Source organism: Pipistrellus hanaki (genome assembly GCF_964339955.1).
Source record: "Pipistrellus hanaki genome assembly, chromosome: 2".
Classification (NCBI taxonomy): Eukaryota; Metazoa; Chordata; class Mammalia; order Chiroptera; family Vespertilionidae; genus Pipistrellus; species Pipistrellus hanaki.
This window is the reverse complement of record NC_140504.1, coordinates 111,923,293-111,941,423: the sequence shown is the minus strand read 5'-3', so window position 1 is coordinate 111,941,423 and position 18,131 is coordinate 111,923,293. Positions and strand designations below refer to the sequence as shown.

Sequence of the window (18,131 nt, the reverse complement as noted above, 5' to 3'; positions counted from 1 at the left end):
TGACAAGAAGTACTCATTTAAAGACAGTGCTATTGCTAAACATGAGAGATTTGGTCCACTGATTCTGAAAGAAATGGAGTCACAAGAAATTCACCAGGAAATTCAGGAATTGGATTGTTATGATGATGTTCCAGAAGATGATGACATCATGATTGTCATTGAATAAATGAGTAAATTCTTGATACTATAGGATTCACAGTTTGTCTGGTTTGTGTTGACAACTACCGTACTACCGTACCATATACAGGTAATAAATTTCCTTTATTTTCATTTAACAATAAATGTGTACCGTATTCTTCTTCATGGAAAAATAAGACATCCCCTGAAAATAAGACCTAGCTCATCTTTGGGAGCAAAAATTAATATAAGACACTGTCCTATTTGGGGGGAAACAGAATATATATATATATATATATATATATATATATATATATATATAATAAGAGTGAGATACAAAGGTCCAAGGACACTGAACAGATGTGGTGGTGTTTGGAGCCATTTGGCCTCCTGTTCTGTGTTGAAGAGGTTGCAAGACTGTTTTACTGATATGGACTCACATGGTCTGTCTTCAGTTTCAAATGTAAGAGATATTTTTATCAACAGTAAGGCTGTACGTGTGTAGTATGCCATTCTGAATCCAGGTTAGTAGAGAGCCTTGGCTTGATGGTCACACAGACACTGATCTGAATTCTCCTCTAGAATGGCCAATTCACATAGCTTCACTGAATCTTAGCTTCTTTATCTAAAAACTAGAGGCCCAGTGCATGAAATTTATGCACAGTGGGTGGGGGAGGGAGGTTTGCCTCAACCCAGCTTGCACCCTCTTCAATCTGGGACCCCTTAGGCATCAGGCCTAACACAGCAGTCAGACATCCCTCTCACAACTTGAGACCACTGGTTCCTAACCATTTGCCTGCCTGATTGCCCTTAACCACTTCTGCTTGCCAACCTGATCACCCCCTATCCGCTTCTTGCCAGCCTGATTGCCCACAACTGCCCTCCCCTGCTGCCCTGATCACCCACAACTGTCTTCCTCAGCCGACCTGATTGCTCCCAACTTCCTTTCCCTCCCCTGGGGACCTGATCATCCCCAACTCCTCTCCCTCCTCCGCCAGCCTGATTGCCCCTAACTGCCCTATCCTGCCATGACCCACCTCCTCTATGCAAAGTGTCAGAGACACTGGGACTGGCCTCCTCCTCTGCACCACAGAGCCACGGGAGCCCCAGACTCCCCACATGGAACAGCCACTGGGCCCCGCCTATGCTGTGCATGCAGCCATCTCATGGTGATCATCTTGTGGCGACATTACTCGAGGGCATGACACCACCTAGGTTTTTATTATATAGGATTAGTGGCCCAGTGCATGAAATTCATGCATATTAAAAAGGAATGAATTAGAGGGAATATTTTAATATTGTTGTTTGCCTTGTTTTTTAATAATAGAAGTGTCAGAGATGAAAGAAAATTAGTAAAATCTATATAAAAATCTTTCTCCTGTCAGAGTCTGGGGCACACCATGGGACCTAGAGTCAAGTCCCCGCCTGCCACCTGCATGCACTCCAAAACCTCAGGAGACCCAGATCCTATTGTCCCCACCTCCCCTGTCAAGCCCCTCCAGGTGGGGGGTGCAGCCTCAGGTTCCCTGGCCCAGTGTTGGGTTCCGGGGCGCAGTCTCAGGTCCCCCATGAAGCCCTGCCAGGCAGGGGGCACAGCCTGAGGTCCCGTGTGAATCCATGCAGAGCGGGGGGCGCGGCCTGAGGTCCCTAGCCTAAGCCAGGCACCATTCAGCTTCAGGTCCCTATTGTTTGGTCTTGACATTAAGGCTTCCCAGCTAATTTGCATATTCCTCTATTATATAGATAGATGGGGATAATAATCATTCTTAGCTGTGGGTTGCTCTGAAAATTACATGAGTTTCTGTATCTACATAGATTAGTACAGTGCTAATAGCAACAGCCATCATCCGAGATGTCATGGTTGTGGTCATTGCCAGGCTATGGCAAGAGGTTAAAGAGCAAAGTGCCTCCCTGTGTTTACATGTGCTGTTCCTTCTGCCTGGACCACTGTCCTTATAGCACAACTTCTTTAGTCCCTTCATGAGCTCACTAGGAGCCTCATTTCAGGCTCCTTTTCTAGTAGGTGTCTCCTGACCATAACAGCAGCAGGGTCACAGGCCCTGACCTTGCAAAGCTGCTACTTAATTTTTGGCAGTATGGATTTATTTGTCTCTCTTACAATTTCTGTGCTATTTGAGAGCAGTGGCTGCTGCTTCACTCCTGGACCCCCTAACCTGGCACTTCAGTGTTTGGTAGGTGACCCATTAAAATATGTTGAAAGAATGGACATGAGGTTAGGGCCTAAGTAGATTTTTTGAACTTCTCATGCTTCCATTGGACTCCTAAACAGTAGTTTACTGTCAGAAAGAATAATCTGAACTATTTTGGGAACTTCCTCTAATGGTTGGGCATCACAAGTTTATCTAGTACTAGAGGCCTGGTACACTAAATTCGTGCATGGGGGTAGAGGGGTGGTGTCCCTCAGCCCAGCCTGCACCCTCTCCAATCTGGGATCCCTCGAGGGATGTCTGATCCCAATAGGATTGGGCCTAAATGGCCAGTCGGACATCCCTCTCACAATCTGGGACTGCTGGCTCCCAACTGCTTGCCTGCCAGCCTTCCTGATTACCCCTAACTGCTTCTGCCTGCCAGTTTGACCACCCCCTAACCACTCCCTTGCCACCCTGATTGATGCCTAACTGCTCCCCTGCCAGCCTGATTGCCCCTAACTGACCTCCTCTGCGGGCCTGGTCACCCCTAACTGTCCTCTCTGAAGGCATGGTCACCCTTAACTTCCCTCCCCTGCATGTATGGTCACCCCTAACTGTCCTCACCTGCAGGCCTGGTCCCCTGCAACTGCTCTCCCCTGCAAGCCTATGTGCATCCCCCACAACTGCCCTTCCCTGCAGGCCTGGTTGCCTCCAACTTTCCTCCTCTGCCAGCCTGGTCCGCTCGCCCCCTCCCCCCCCCCCCAATGCTCTCCCCTCCTGGCCTCATAGCCCACAACTGCTCTCCCTTGCAGGCCTGGTTCCTTACAACTGCCCTCCCCTGCTGGCCATCTTGTGGCAGTCATCTTGTGTCCACCTAGGGGCAGCCATCTTTGACCACATGATCTTGTGTGTTGAAGTGATGATCAATTTGCATATCACTCTTTTATTAGATAGGAATAGTCCTGCCATTAAAATAGAAATACATAAAGAAACCAGCATTTAATTATCAATGTAATTGTTACTATCAATAGAAAATAAATAGTGCTAATCAGTAATAAATTACAAAGGATTGTATCTAATATTTCTTCATTTTGAAAGGCTTTTTTGAACCAGGTCTGGTGTTTTATAAACTGCTGTGGGAAGGTGAAACTTTGGATTTTTTAAGGTGCTCTGTAAACTGCTAAGAGAAACTGAAAATGTGGATTTTCATTGTCATTTTTTTTTTCTTCATTGTAGACTCTGTTACTGATGTCTCTCTTTTTCTCCCCCTTTGCCTTTCTCCAGCCTGCCCCTCCCCCCAGGCCTTCATCACACTAGTGTCTGTGTCCATGGGCTATGCATATATGCATATAAGTTCTTTGGTTGATCTCCTCCTGTCATTTTTAAAGACATGGCATTGGTTTAAATATATATACCGAGTGTGTGTAGTAAGTGAATCCAGTATAGGTTTGAACTTGCACTAGGCCTTATTCTTGCCAAAATTTAGAAAACCTATTTAGAAAAATTCCCCTTATTCCTGTGCCAATTTCTCTAGAAGCCAAACGTTTTCATCATAACATTAACCTTCCTGCTTCATCTGCAAAAGAACAAAGCTGAAGTTATTGAAATGTGATAAATTATGATAATAATCTATCTAAACTGTGGGAAGCCATTATTGACTAGCTCATATGTGTGTTAATACCTGGAGAACTTGGCATTACTTGGTGTTTTGAGATAACTTCACCTAGATACAGGGGCATTGATAAAATAATCTCAGCAGTGTCTTTTAATTATGTCTCTTTTGTGATCTTTTAAAAGTAGGTAGAGACTTTCATTAAAAACCTTAAAACATTAAAACAATTTCATTACTTTTTTAAATTTATGAACTGTTTTATTCATTCATTTCAAAATATTTATAAAGAATTCAGGAGCCCATTCCTATATATAACACTTAAGTGAAGCTGGAAGGTAGCATTGCAGTAAGTGTAGTACAAAGAAACTTGAATTTAGAATTGGAGCATAATTTGTAATTGGATGGCTATTCAAGTTTCTAAATAAAAGTGATCACCATTTATTGACAACCTAAATGCATTCTTTGCTTGTTTCTTTTAACCAGATATACACCCTGTAGGCTGTTACACTCTTCTCCCTCTCCCCATGAACCCAGAATAGTTTTATTAATAGGAATATATGATGTTTATGTTCTTAAAAAATCAGGGTGGTCTTAGATGTCTGTCTTCCATTCTGGCATTTCCCTTTATACAACCCTTTTGAATTTTCTGTTTAAAAACTGGCATTGGGATAGCTTTTCTTTGGCCTAATGCCTGGGTCGCATATTGCAGCAATGTATTAGGAATGTTAAGACATAAGTCCCCCAAAGAAAAATGTTTGTTATGAAAATAGAGCTGAGGTGACACTTAGAATTAGAGCTTCTTAACTTGTCTAAATGACAGTTAATGATCTTTTTCTTTTTCTTTTTTATTATTTTAAGAGGGGGAAGAGGGGAGGAATGAAAGGAATGCCCAGAGGCTGAGGTTGCATTTGGTTCACCAAACTGTTAGATGTCAAATGCACTCTACTGATAATACATCTTTTGTCTCTTTTTAGGAGCTAATTTTGTTACTCGAAAAATTAGCCGGTCAGTAGCTAAAATTTACCTTGGACAGCTGGAACGTTTTAGTTTGGGAAATCTGGACGCCAAACGAGACTGGGGCCACGCCAAGGACTATGTAGAGGTAGGAACTAACTAACTCATGTTCTTAAAAATACCTGTATCAGTTGGTGCTTTAATGCCAGGCCTCCAGTGGTAGAAGTAGTAGCACATAAAATTTTGCTAATGAGATATGTTTAAGCTCATACTGACTTCAATTAAGGCTCTTTTGTTCAGCAGTACATATAGATTATACCGAATGTTGCTTGAATGAGGACTTTTTTTTTTTTTAAATGTGTTGGTCATTGTTTTAGATGATAGATGAAAAAATGTTTCATTGGTGTCCTTCACTTCCAAAGATTTTTTATAAGTCCCCACTTTTTGCACCTTCTCTTTCCTCTCTGCCCAATACACATACAAATGTGAAATAATATTTTTTGGTATAAAGGTACTGTTATTAGAGAATTAAACTCCTGTGTCACTCATGGGAGCAAGGTGTAGCTTCTTGGGGCATCACTGAAGTAAGTATTTTCAGAGGCCCCTACAGGAGGATGGGATATGGATGAAAGGTTTATTTGGGTAGAGTTAAATTTCTCTGGTTCCTAAGTCCCCTGCCTTAAAATAGTTCTGGAAAAGATGCAGCTGGGGTTCCAGCAAAGCCAAAAAAAGACCAGTGTCCAGAGCTTCTATTCCATGTTTCAACAGGGTGTGGCTCAGTATCGAAGCTAATTAAAGTCTATTAGCCCATGTGTGGAGTCCAACAAGGCTGTGCACTATGTGGACACAGGGGAAAGTATCCCCCTGCCAAGGGAGAGCCAGGAACCAGGTGTGCCTGAGAGAGAAGAAAGAAAGGGAACTTCTTTTGGTTGGAAACTTTAAATAATCAAGTTTTGTCTGCTTGCATTGGCCTCACCCATCTTGGCCACTGACTTGCTTTCAGGTGTGATTGACAGACAAGCACCTTCCCACATCACTCAGACCTTACTGGGTATTCATTTAAGCTGTCTTTGTCCATCCCCTTCCCCCATCCATCAGCAGGGAACCGACTTGGATAATGTTAAATACAGCTTTTTGGCAAAGCTGTATAAATGGCACACCTAAATCCAGTCTTCCCTTTCATCCTTTCCTATTAAATAATAACCAGGTTATTACAATGGCATTATTATTAGTTCTCAGATGTTCAAGAAATACTGTCTAATTCCAATTTTTATAATCTAAGACATTCAGATTTACATTGTTCTATTAAATTACTCTAAGAGTAATATTCTTAAAGAGCTTTTGGTTTCTGCTGCTTATGAGTCTGTTTATTGCTCTATTCACTTCCTAAAGTGTATAGAGCAATAAACTGATTTTGCATGCCAGTGTACTTTGTCCATTACACAAAGAGAGACACAGAGAGATGTTGAAGATGCTACTGCAGAATAATGAGATTTATATACTGCACATTAAATTTTGGGTTGAGTTATACATATGTAAGGAGAGTGATTTTTCTTTGAAGGAACATTTTATCTTTCTCTAACTAGTATGCTTTAGATATCATTGGTGGTTCTGTGGCCAGACCTGAATGAGCATGATAGTGACATTTTTATTTCCCCTGGAGCCCACTTGTCCTTGTTGAGGTACATACAGATTTCCTGTGCTCAGGAGACTATTTCTGTCCTTAATGATTGTCTCTGGGAAACCGGATCTGACTTCCTTGTTCATTGATGTGATTCAGAGAGAAACTGAACATACAAAGGAAAGCAAACAAGTAGTTCACTGGCTAAAATAGAGGTTAGCTTCGCATTTGTGACTGTCTTTGTTTATAACAATTAAAAATTTGTATTTTAACACCTATTACTGATTTATATTATGGACAAAAAATAGTTCTTATTTAAAATTTTGAATAGCACAACATTAAATATGCTTAATACTTAATGTTTACATTAAAATATGTTTTTCCGAGCTGTAATTACAAAGAAGCATTTTATGACATTAGTCAGATATATTTTAAGAGCATTACATTAAGAAAAATATAAGACCACAGTTTCAGAAATTATAAGATAGTAGAGAAAGGAGATGCTAACAGGAGAAGTTGAAAATGTCTTTTGTTTAACCTATAATATATGGCCTTACCTATGTACAAATATGAGGAAGGTTTTGTAAAAATAAATACATATTTCTTCAATAATAGCATTTGGATGTGTAGCCTTCTAGCTACCTGACTATACTTAGGGCTACATAGAAGATTGTATTTGCATCCCTCTATTCAAACTCTGGTTCTCTAAGTTCAGGAAACAAATAGGTCAAGTTTCATTCTATTTTATTTTATACTTTTGCAATGGGGTAGAGTAACAGGTTATATGGAACTCAGAAATATATTTTGATAGAGAAACATCAAAATGTTAATAATGTTTATTACCAGTTATGTTTATTGTTTTCCTTATAGTTCTATATTTTCCATATATGTGAAATGGATATGTATGAAGTTTCTAAATCAGGAAAGCAAAAAAGTGACATTTTTAAAAATAGGCTAAAATATCTACAAAAAAAAAAGTGCCTGAGACTGTTAAATAAATATATAAGTAATGAGGAAATCTGTTGTGAACTTAGTGTATCTAGAAGAAGGATTCTGCTCTCATTTGCCTCCCAAAATGGGGAGGCTACCAATGCTCCCCTGAGTAGCTAAAACTTGGGTACAAAGGGCCCACATCTGTATTCATTTGAAATAAAGGTATTTTATAAATATTTAGGCTCAAATACTTCAAAAAGGTCTTCCCAAATGATGTCATTTGAAGATTCCTTCACAAGATCGTGTCAATACAGCATACCCAGAAGCCAAATTAAAGAGCAAGATATTCTGGTCTTTTGGTAAAGTGAAATATTGTCAAATTTTACAGAGAGACATACAAAATCAAGTTGCTCTCATGGGCATTGAAGACCTGATTTGTTCCACAGTCCAAGTGGGCTTTTTGTATTAGTGATCACCTTGTGGTTCTGACAGTGACACATGTTGATGATGTCAGGGTATTTTTATAGTTCTCAATGATGGATTCTTGATTTCTAAAAACTATCATTAAGTAAAAATTCAGTTTGCTATTTTCATTTTAAGAAATACCATTTTTAAATTTTACTACATTTAAAAATGCAGTAAAATTCTAGCAACATTTTACTGCATTTTTAAATGTAGTAAAATGTTGCTAGAATTAAAATAAAAAAGCATAAGAATAAAAAAAGAGAAGCATTGTTTGTTTATCATATATCTGCATTCTGGCACTGTAGTCAGCTTTGAATGGGCCATCTTGGCGAGCTCAAGTCCAGCAGCTCTTATGGGTGTCTCCTCTGCGCATGTTGCAATTGCACACTTCCTCTCTTTTCACACAGGCAGATTGTACTGGTGTCTTTAGATTAAGAACCTTCCACGTTGTTACTTATGAGTGAATTCCCATGATGAAGAGTAAAGCATTTGACACAGGGGGTGGAAGTGACCTAGCTGTCAGCAGTTTACTCCTCCGCCTTAGCCAGCTTTTATATCTCAATTTGCACATCTGTGGAAAGGACATAATAACAGCCCTGTAAAAAATTAGCATTAATGTGCTGTACATTACATGATTAGAATCTACCTTCACCTTGTAAACATTTTTGCAACAATTTATACAAAACCACTTCCTGTTGCTGAGTCAGAACCATCAACATCTATTTATACCCTTGTTCCCTAGATCAAAATGATTTTTAAAATATTTGAATAGGAAGTATTTTATTTTGAAATGAAGAATATAAAAACTATATTAAATTATATTATATTTAATAATTAAGTAATATGTAGTTACATCTTCTCCAATATTTTAATATAAACATTTTAAACAGAGTAATTGAATTTCTTTTACCATACAGTAAATTCCCAGATTCTGTAATGAACATTTTTATTGCATTCTGAGAAACAAATATTAGTATTTAAAAATTGCTGTGGTAGAGCTATAAGTACTCAATTTACACAAACATAGATTATAAAAATTTTGCATTTTTATGGGATATAGTCAGTTGACAATTCAAACTTTTAAAATATTTTTATCTTTTTAAATTATTATGATAGCACAAAACCTGTTTTCATGCCTGCCTCCCTCTTTCTGCATATTCAGAAAACACAATGGGGACTGTATACCAGATCCAAGCCCATTCATGTGGTCAGTATTGCTTGAGCAGCACCAAAAAACTGCAAACTAGAGAACCTCTAACTTCCCTGAGTGACACTGTTCCTTCAGGGAGTCTTCTATTGAGTACTAATCATGGTCATTGTTCTAGTGGCTGCAAATGGCAGTTTCTAAACTTGGTTCCAAAGCTAAGTAATCCTGCAAAATGCTATATTGCACAAAGATAAGCATGTGTCTTTTATGTAAGACTGACTTCTCAAAACCTAAGATATGTGAATCTGCACTACCACCTGCTCTGGTTAATAGAAGTTTTCTCAAAGTTATCTAACCTTCCTACCATTTTAATAAAAAATAAGTATTAACATCTAGCAGGACAGAGCTGGGAAATGGCACCATGTGTTTAAATAAATCAACAGTAGCAGTTCGGTTAGCAAGGCCCCATCATGATCCCACCTTGATCAAACTAGCTGATAGAACACAACCGGAGCCAGAAAATACTTATAAGAACTGGACTGGAAGTGCCTTTAAGCTTTTACCTACTAATAAGATGGTCCCTTGTACTTGGAATATGCAGGTAATCAAGTGACCTAAGTCTAAGCTCTTCCCAGCACTCAGTAAAACGCCATACTGCCAACAGCTGACCATGCGGGTGCTCCTGAAGAGATATGACAGTCCAGGGGCTGTCAGGGGACCCTTGGATCATTGGGTGAGGATGGAGAATCATCTGAATTTTAATATTGCTTTCCCTCACACACACCTTTTTCTTTCTCTCTTTTTTCTTTATTTATTTCTATGGGGGGCAGAATGGCAGGGAATACAGATTAATTTTTAAAAAGCTACCATTAGAAATAAAAATAATAGTTGTCAAATGCTGAATATTGGGAATTTATTATAGGCCAGAAACTTTACTAAGAACTTTATATACATTATAAGTACATATAATAATATATACAACAATCCTGAAAGGTAGAGAGTATGTCCTCATGTTATGGAAGAAGGAACTGAGGGTTAGAGTGTTCAGATAACATACTCACCCAACACCATGGCCATAGAGGTGAATGTGCCCCTAACTCCAGCCCTCCCCTGATACCTGAGCCACATTCATAACCACTAATTTACAGTGAAGTGAGGGGAATAAGTATATTAGCAGTGGGATCTTGGTAACTTCCCATTTTGCACAGAGACAGAAAATTAAGCTTCTCTCACTTTTTGCTTTCTACCATACATAGTCCAAGGGGAAGACAAGCATCTGTAAAACAGCTATCAGATCTCTCAGAAGCTGTTAAATTGGCTGTATGAAGCAGCAACACAAAGGGTGTGTTGAGGAAAATGGGTGGTTAAGTGTCTAACTCTCTCTGTCTGTAGCTTCTAAATGAGTTAACCTTTATTACAGCTCTCAGTTCTCAGCTGATAACAGAGACTCGAAAGCTGGGAGCCTCTGGCAGCAGGGAAGGAGACTGTTGACAGATCTAGGAAGAACTGACCAGTGTTTCCCAATCCTTTCATTCTCATCAAGTTTCATATGGTCTGCTGCTAACATTTTATATCTTTTTTAATTCACACTGAGCTGGAGGTAAAAGATGCCATTTAAACAGTTTGAGATATTATTTAAGGAAAAGCTTGCTTATTGCAACATCATCGACAAACCTCTTTTTCATATTCAGGAGACCAGCTTAATTTCTTAATGTGTTTGAGTTCTCTCAAGTATTAATGGTACCAGAATCCAATCTTCAGAAAGGCCTCACTTAACAGAAATGCAGAAAGTCATGGTACCTGACTTCCTCTGGCCAGGGTGGGTTCACAGGAGTACTCAGGACCCCAGGAGTGGGATCACCGAGGAGTGCTCACACCGAGGAGTGCTCACACACCCCGGAATGCTCACATATCCAGGAGTGCTCACACCCAGGAGTGCTCACACACCCAGGAGTGCTCACACACCCAGGAATGCTCACATACCCAGGAGTGCTCACACCCAGGAGTGCTCACACACCCAGGAGTGCTCACACCCTCATTTCCCAGAAAGCATAGGGACCTCTTTAAAGTGTTGTTTTAATAAATGAAGCCAGAATCATCCATGCTTCTGGTATGGACTATTCATCAAATTTCCATCCACAGATAATTTAGAAACATGGAGGTGGGTGCATTTTTAGATCATACTTTTGGTTGAATTTCAAAAAATATAAAACTGAGCATCTGAGATTAAGTTGGAAAAGCGGTTCTAGCCGAAGATATGAAGTGCATGTATGTGGAGAGACAATGAAAATAAGCTAAGTGGAGTTGCACATTCAGTAGATATAACACCTGTGGAAGCAGACTATGAAATTTTGTGTAAATGACATTTACTTTCTAATGGGGAGCAGTTAACCACATTAAGGTAGAAGTATGTACTCCACCCTGTACTCATTCCCTTTGACACTGAGTGTCATCACCCTGTTGTGGATCAGTAAATGACTGCTTGTATTTAAGAAAACATGGTTCCATTTCTGAAAATAAAAGTCCTTGGAAACAGTGTAAGAAACTTCTTTTTCCTCTTAGATCCTGGTGCTCGTTCACATACATATGGAGGGTATCGTGCAATTCCATCCCCAATTAAACTGGCTATTTAACTTTAATAACAACACTCTATGTGTGAAATAGATGTAGTCGTCTTTTGTAAAATATGACATCACCTAAATTTATTATGATTTTGCCTGTAGAAGTTATATATCCTTAATATTAAATTCTTCATTTTTACACTAATGCACTCTAAAAAGGACACACAAAAAAGTATTTGCAATCAAGGTAGTCTTTCTTTTACTTTCATTTAACCCATGCCTATGAATACCCAGAAAATTGTATCTATCTCTCCTCAAAATCCTCATTTTTAAGTTCATTCTAAAGTACTTTTTGGCTTTATCCTGCTTCTCCATGCTTTGTTGCAATAAATCATTTACTAAAATTCTGTGATTTTGTCCTCACAGGGCCCTGCTCTGTAACTTTCTCAGACCTTTCCAGTGCTCCTTGCTGCTGTCTCAGGAGCCCAGGTTCCAAGTCACAGGTGTGGCCCAGGGACCCCTTAACACAAACATGTGTTATTGTTTCCTTTGCATCCAAATCAACAAAGCAAAAAAGCTTTCCCAAATAGAATGCTCCTTAAGCCAAATAAACACTTGAATTGAATGGAGTCTCCTTATCTGAGCATTTCCTTATAAAATTTTTAAAAATGAATATGCATACATGAAATGGATTTTGTTGCTCTTGTCATCAAAAGATTGTTTTCTTACCTAAGACATTTCCCACTGAATATGATCTTATTGATTTTGTTATTAGTTGAAATGGATTGACTTGATTGCAGCAACATGTTTTCAAACATTGTTCTCTCTTGTTGCATGCAGCCCACAAAGGAAAACTGAAAAGTGCCATTATATTTTCATGCTGTGGTAAGTTACCCATATCTCTAGATTCTACTGTGAGTAGACTTTATTCCTATTTTTTACAGGAAGCTAACCGAGCACATGGAAAAAAATAGAATGATACACTTGCCCTGATATATAAAATAAACATTTTAAAATCACAAAAGTAACATTAGTTTCCAAAATCAAATGCCCCTCAGTGTGACTTATAATATTGCCATCTGCTCATTCAAAACCTCTTATTTGTGTGATTATCACTTCTTCTCAATTTTCCAGTCTCCTTTAATAGAGGATTCTTCTAGATAGAGATTTCCACCACAGATTTATCATTCTAGAAAACTTTCAGCCATGTCTTCCCACTTCTCCATCCTACTCCCAGTCCATATCTCCCTGCTACCAAACACACATACACACACACACACATACACACACACACACACACACACACACACATTAGGAGCAGATCATTTTCTAATAGCAATGGTGTTTTTTTTTTCTTAATTATGTGTAAAAGTGAACTTAAAGTTTCCTAGAGCTATTTGGTAGTAGCTGTAGAAAATCTATGCAAACTGTACAGTTAGAAGAAAAGAGAAACACTCTGCAGGATCATTGGGTTCTGATGTGCCATTTCATTCCTCCCTTGTTGCACAGTATTCACAGGTCCCCAGCACAGCCCCCTGTTCCTAGGCTGCCCCAGCTTTGACTCCGAAGTGGAGAGCTGTGTGTCAGCCCCAGGGTGGTGTGTGGTTACCTGGGTGTAGCCTAGGGGAGGCAGATTGCATTCCTAGAAGGTGACAGAGGCCCTAGCCTTTTAAGTCATTTTGTAACTACATCCACACAATACAAATACTCACCTGGATGTGGCCACTACACCTTCCTCCTTTTCATCAGTGCAAAGGCAAAGATCAGGATAGGGAGCTTTTTAGTTTCCTGTGTTTTTTTTTCATAGTGTCTCTTTTAGGTTCAGAACTACTTGCTGATTTTCATTGGATCTTAAATGTCCAGTTAGAAAACAAAATACAAAGCTTTGATCAGACCTCTTTTTAAAGCATTAAAGGTTATCCTCTTGTATTTGTGTTTGCTTTATCATTTACTTCTTTGGATTTGACTCTCCCAACCAATTTCAGACTCTGGTTAGGAGAGCAGAAATTAATATTTGCATTTCCCATGTGAAAAAGCTAGCTTTGAAAAGAAAAGCCCAAAGTCCTGGCCTCATAGTGAACAGTGGGTCTAGTCCTGTCTTCTTACTCTTACATACAGCCCTCCTGGATTGATTGTTGGTATATTTAGTCATTCCTGTAAGATTTTAAAGCCTTTTTTTTTACCCCTCATTAAGAACTACAAATAACCTACCGTTTTTACTAATGAGAAATTATTCAATGAGAAATTGAATTAGAAAGAAGTTTTAAAACATTTGAAGAGCCAGAGTTAAAAGTTCAGTTCTACATCCTAAGTAGAAAACTTCCTCTGAAGTTTAATAGTTATACAATCATATAATTTGAAGAAGATACCAACTCTTTACAGGAAGTACAGGTTTAATACACACATAATTTCATTTGATCCTTATCTTCATAAAAACTGAAGAAGTTTGAAGAAGTGGCGCAGGTGATTTGAATTCCACTGCCTTTGTCAGTGGCAGCTGAGAGGTTCATGTAGTTAACTATCTGCAAGAGCCTTTGTGAAACCAAAGCATCATTGTCCAGGCCAATGAATCATCTATTAAATTAGACCTAATGAATTACCAGTTTGCTTGTTTAATTATGCATGATATAGGTCTCTGGATGTTAGAAGTCTAGTGAAGCTCAAAGGAATTGGATTGGCTTAGTTAAGCATTTCAGTAGGATCTTTCCTAACTCACCATGCACTGTTCCACCCACATTTGCACTGTGAAGAAACACATAATTGGATGTACAAAAACTCAGAGTGGCTATAGTTACTTTGGACTCTGTATTTAACTCATAGATGCTCTGTTTTACATAAATCTTGGGCTATTGGTTTCCAAAATGTTGGCTCCATAGCTAATTAAGGATTGCTAATGGCTCTTCTCCCTATTGAGAAAATTGTTCAGATCCAGTAGAAATCTACTGTTTTATTTTGCCTTCATTTTTCCCTTATACCCATTTACAGATATGGATGCAAACAATGCAAAATTATGCTTGTCTCATTTATACAACTCTCCCTGTTAGCTTTCCATTTTACCATATCTACATTTTTGTGTTTGACCTATTAGGGCTTTTTTTGTTTTTATAAAGGAGAAAAGTGCTTCCCTCAGCAGAACCATCTGGCCTGTTGCCTGCTCCTCAGCCAGTCTGTTCTATAGCATGGCCAGGCGTGCGGTTTTCTGAGTGGTGCTGTTACACTGGTGGTCTCAGAATTCAGCGGGAGTCATGGAAAAGTTATACTGTGGGCTGCTTTCAAGTCTAAGGTTTCCAAGGTGAAAAAAATTGCATATTGTTGTCACTTTTGACATAGCATTTATTTCCTCTAACTGGAATTTAGGCTTTTAAAAAGAATTACAGCATTTAATTCTTTGATGAAGAAAAACTACTTTAAAAATATCTGTTAGATCCTGGGCTACCAATTTTACATGCCAGCAAGCTGAGGTGACTAAGAAAATAATCAACACATATTTACAATACACATTTTCTTAAAGGGTTGATTTGTAATAACTAATTTTTTTTTCTTTTTTTAAAATTGAGATACAGTTTTATGTGTATGACATAATACTTGACATTTATATATACCATTGCAGAATGACCACCATAACAAGTCTAGTTAGCATCCATCACCATAAATAGTCAACAAATATTTTTTTTGTGATGAGAACTTTTAAGATTATTTTCTTTTAGCAACTTTCAGATATACAATACAACTTTATTTATTATGGCCACCATGCTGTACATCACATCCCAGAACCTTTTTATTTTATAACAGGAAGTCTGTACCTTTTGACCACTTTCACCCATTTCATCCACCCTTCACTCCCTCCCTCCTTCTGCAACCACCAAGTCTGTTTTCTGTATCTGGGAGCTAGGAAGGGGGTTAGTTATCATTTTAGATTCTACACATAAGAGAGAACATACACTATCTGTCTTTCTGTCTCACTTACTAGTATTTCTCTTAGCATAATTTTCTCATGGCCCATCGATGTTGCAAATGGAAAGATTTCCTTCTTTTTATGGCTGAATAATATTCCATTGTGCATATATAATAATTAGTTTTCTTATACAATGAGATAACAATTAACTGTAAAGGATGAAATTGAAAATAAATAATCACAGTAAGCAAATTTTATAACCGAAGGCTCTCTGTGCTCCTTTCCTACCTTGTGTGACGAAGGTGAGGTGCACCTGCTTTGTTGTTCTTTTTATTAATTCTCACCTGAGGATATTTTTCCCATTGATTTATAGAGAGAATTGAAGGGAGGGAGAGATACAGAGAGAGAAAAAATCGATGTGAGAGACACATTGGTTGGTTGCCTCCCGCACACATGTTGACCTAGGCCAGGGATCTAACCTGTAACCAAAGTACATACTCTTAATTGGAATTGAACCCATGACCCTTCAGTCTGAGGGCCTTACACTCTTACCATTGAGCCAAACTGTCTAGGGCAGTAAGGGCATCTGCTTTTGACAGGTGGTTTATGATGCTGTCTTGGCCTTTCTGTGCTCTCAGAGATTACCTGGGCATTGGCTATTTATTGTTCCTTTGTGTATAAGGAGATGAAATTCTGCATTTTTATAATATTATGTAAATTTTGGAAATTTTCTATACCAAATGTGCACTTATATTCTATTTCTAAAATGCTACTTTTTAATGCAATGTCATTCTAGAAACAAAACAAATCAAGGTTTTTGGAATATTTGTCATGTACCCCCACCCCTTGCCTTCCTTCCACACACATCATCAATCACATGGCAGATCAGATGCACAGGCAAGCTATGGGTAGGAAGACTCCATGGTAGTTGTTTTTCTTTTTTTGTAGATATCCTATTGATTAATATGTAGGCACAACATTTAACAAATTTTACAATAATACATTTAAAGTGCTTAACCTACTGCCTAAGCACTGTAGGAAGGACTAAAAGAAGAAAGACCCCCCCCCCCCCCCGCAAAAAAAAAAAAAATCTTAATTAGGTGCTTTTTAGTGGTGAGGAATTATAAGTACTAAGATAACAGACTGTGAAATCTCTGATTCTTCTCATAAGTTTAAAAGTGTAACCTGACTTCCTGGTTTTTATGGAGGGTGTAGAGACATTGAAAGTAACTGCATTGGGCATTCAGTTATGGATGCTATTTTTCCCTTCACTAGTCTGTGACCCCTCCAAGACCCTGCTTAGCCTGAATGCTGCTGGAAGTGCAAAGTTGAAGGGAATGCTTATTTTTTAATTTTAAGAGGAAGAGAAAAAGTTAAAATTTAGACTAATAAAAGTTAATGAGGAACATTTAAATCCTTAATGGTTCAGTTTATGTTGCCAGTCATTATGGTCTTTAAGGTCAGCCATTAGTCTGGGACAGATCTGGGACTTTAACCCAGGGCCTCCAAGTCTTAAATTTCTGCTCTCACCTTTATTATTTATGAATATGGAGAATCAGGATACTACACAGCATCCCCACACATGTGCACCTGCATGTGAGGAAATGCCCCATGGCAAAATGCAAACTTCTCCCTGTCTAGGTAGGTTGTCATCTTTGAGCCCAGGAGCAGACAACACATGCTTGAGGTTATGAGGATCTGTCGTAGGATCCGAGTGGTGATCAGAGGAAGAGAGAAATAGGGCTGAACATGCCATGATTTCTTTGCTCCTTTCTGGATATTTCTATTAGCTGGGGTGATTATATTAAAATGATAAAGTCTTTACTAAGTTTATTTCATAACCCAGTTGCATGCATCTCATAGAAAATTTGTTGTTCTAATACATAATTTTTACCAAAAGAAATCCAGAGCAAAACTGGTCAATACTTGTAAACTACATGGCAAAGAGAAGTTGTGGATAGAACTTTAAATATAAGAAAAATATAAGAAAAGGTATAGCTCACTTATTAACCAGCTCTTATGTCTAATATAGGCATATAGCATGTTACTTACAACCCCATATTCATTTCAAATTTTGTTTATTTGTGTTTTTGTAAAATGTGCATTCCCACAGAGGCCAGCTGGCTCAGAGGGAAGAAGTCGGTCCTGTGAGTGCTGACCAGCTGGCCTGGCAATGGTGAACAAGTCCCTGACATTCACTGCATGAAATTATTGGCCTGTTCATTGGGAACATAGATACACTGTGTTCTATAAGAAAGGGGTTTGCCTATTTTAGTTAAAAGACCCTTTTCAAGATAGAACATTCCTAGGAGAGTTCATATTACTTCCCTCATTTTATCACTGTATGGGTCTAGAGCAGGAATCCAGTCTTCAATTTCTGAAACAAAACTTACCTTTAAAATACTTTTAGAAAATTACTTCTATTTGTAGGTTACAATATGTTGCTTTGTGCCAGGTTTGTTTTTATTTGTTTGTTTAAATTCCACTTGAAAGTGGGTACACAGTACTGTGTGGGCATGGATTTGTAAGAGCTCATGTACAAGTTTGTGTGGGAGCAGTGGGTGCTAATGTAGATGCCCACGTGGATGCAGAAGCACATGTACACGTGCACTAGCCTGCACATTGTTGTCTTGCCTTAGGAGCCAGCAGTCAAATGGGAAAGAAACCACATAGGTA

At 38.6% G+C, this 18,131-nt stretch overlaps 1 protein-coding gene across 1 annotated transcript in view; it reads left to right on the top strand.

Moving 5' to 3' along the window:
* GMDS (GDP-mannose 4,6-dehydratase) overlaps positions 1-18,131 on the top strand; it is a 609,262-nt gene that overhangs the window by 304,706 nt on the left and 286,425 nt on the right. Inside the window, exon 7 of the mRNA XM_084873318.1 lies at positions 4,854-4,981. Within this exon, the coding sequence (XP_084729444.1) occupies positions 4,854-4,981 (128 nt within the window). The remainder of the gene's footprint in view (positions 1-4,853; positions 4,982-18,131) is intronic.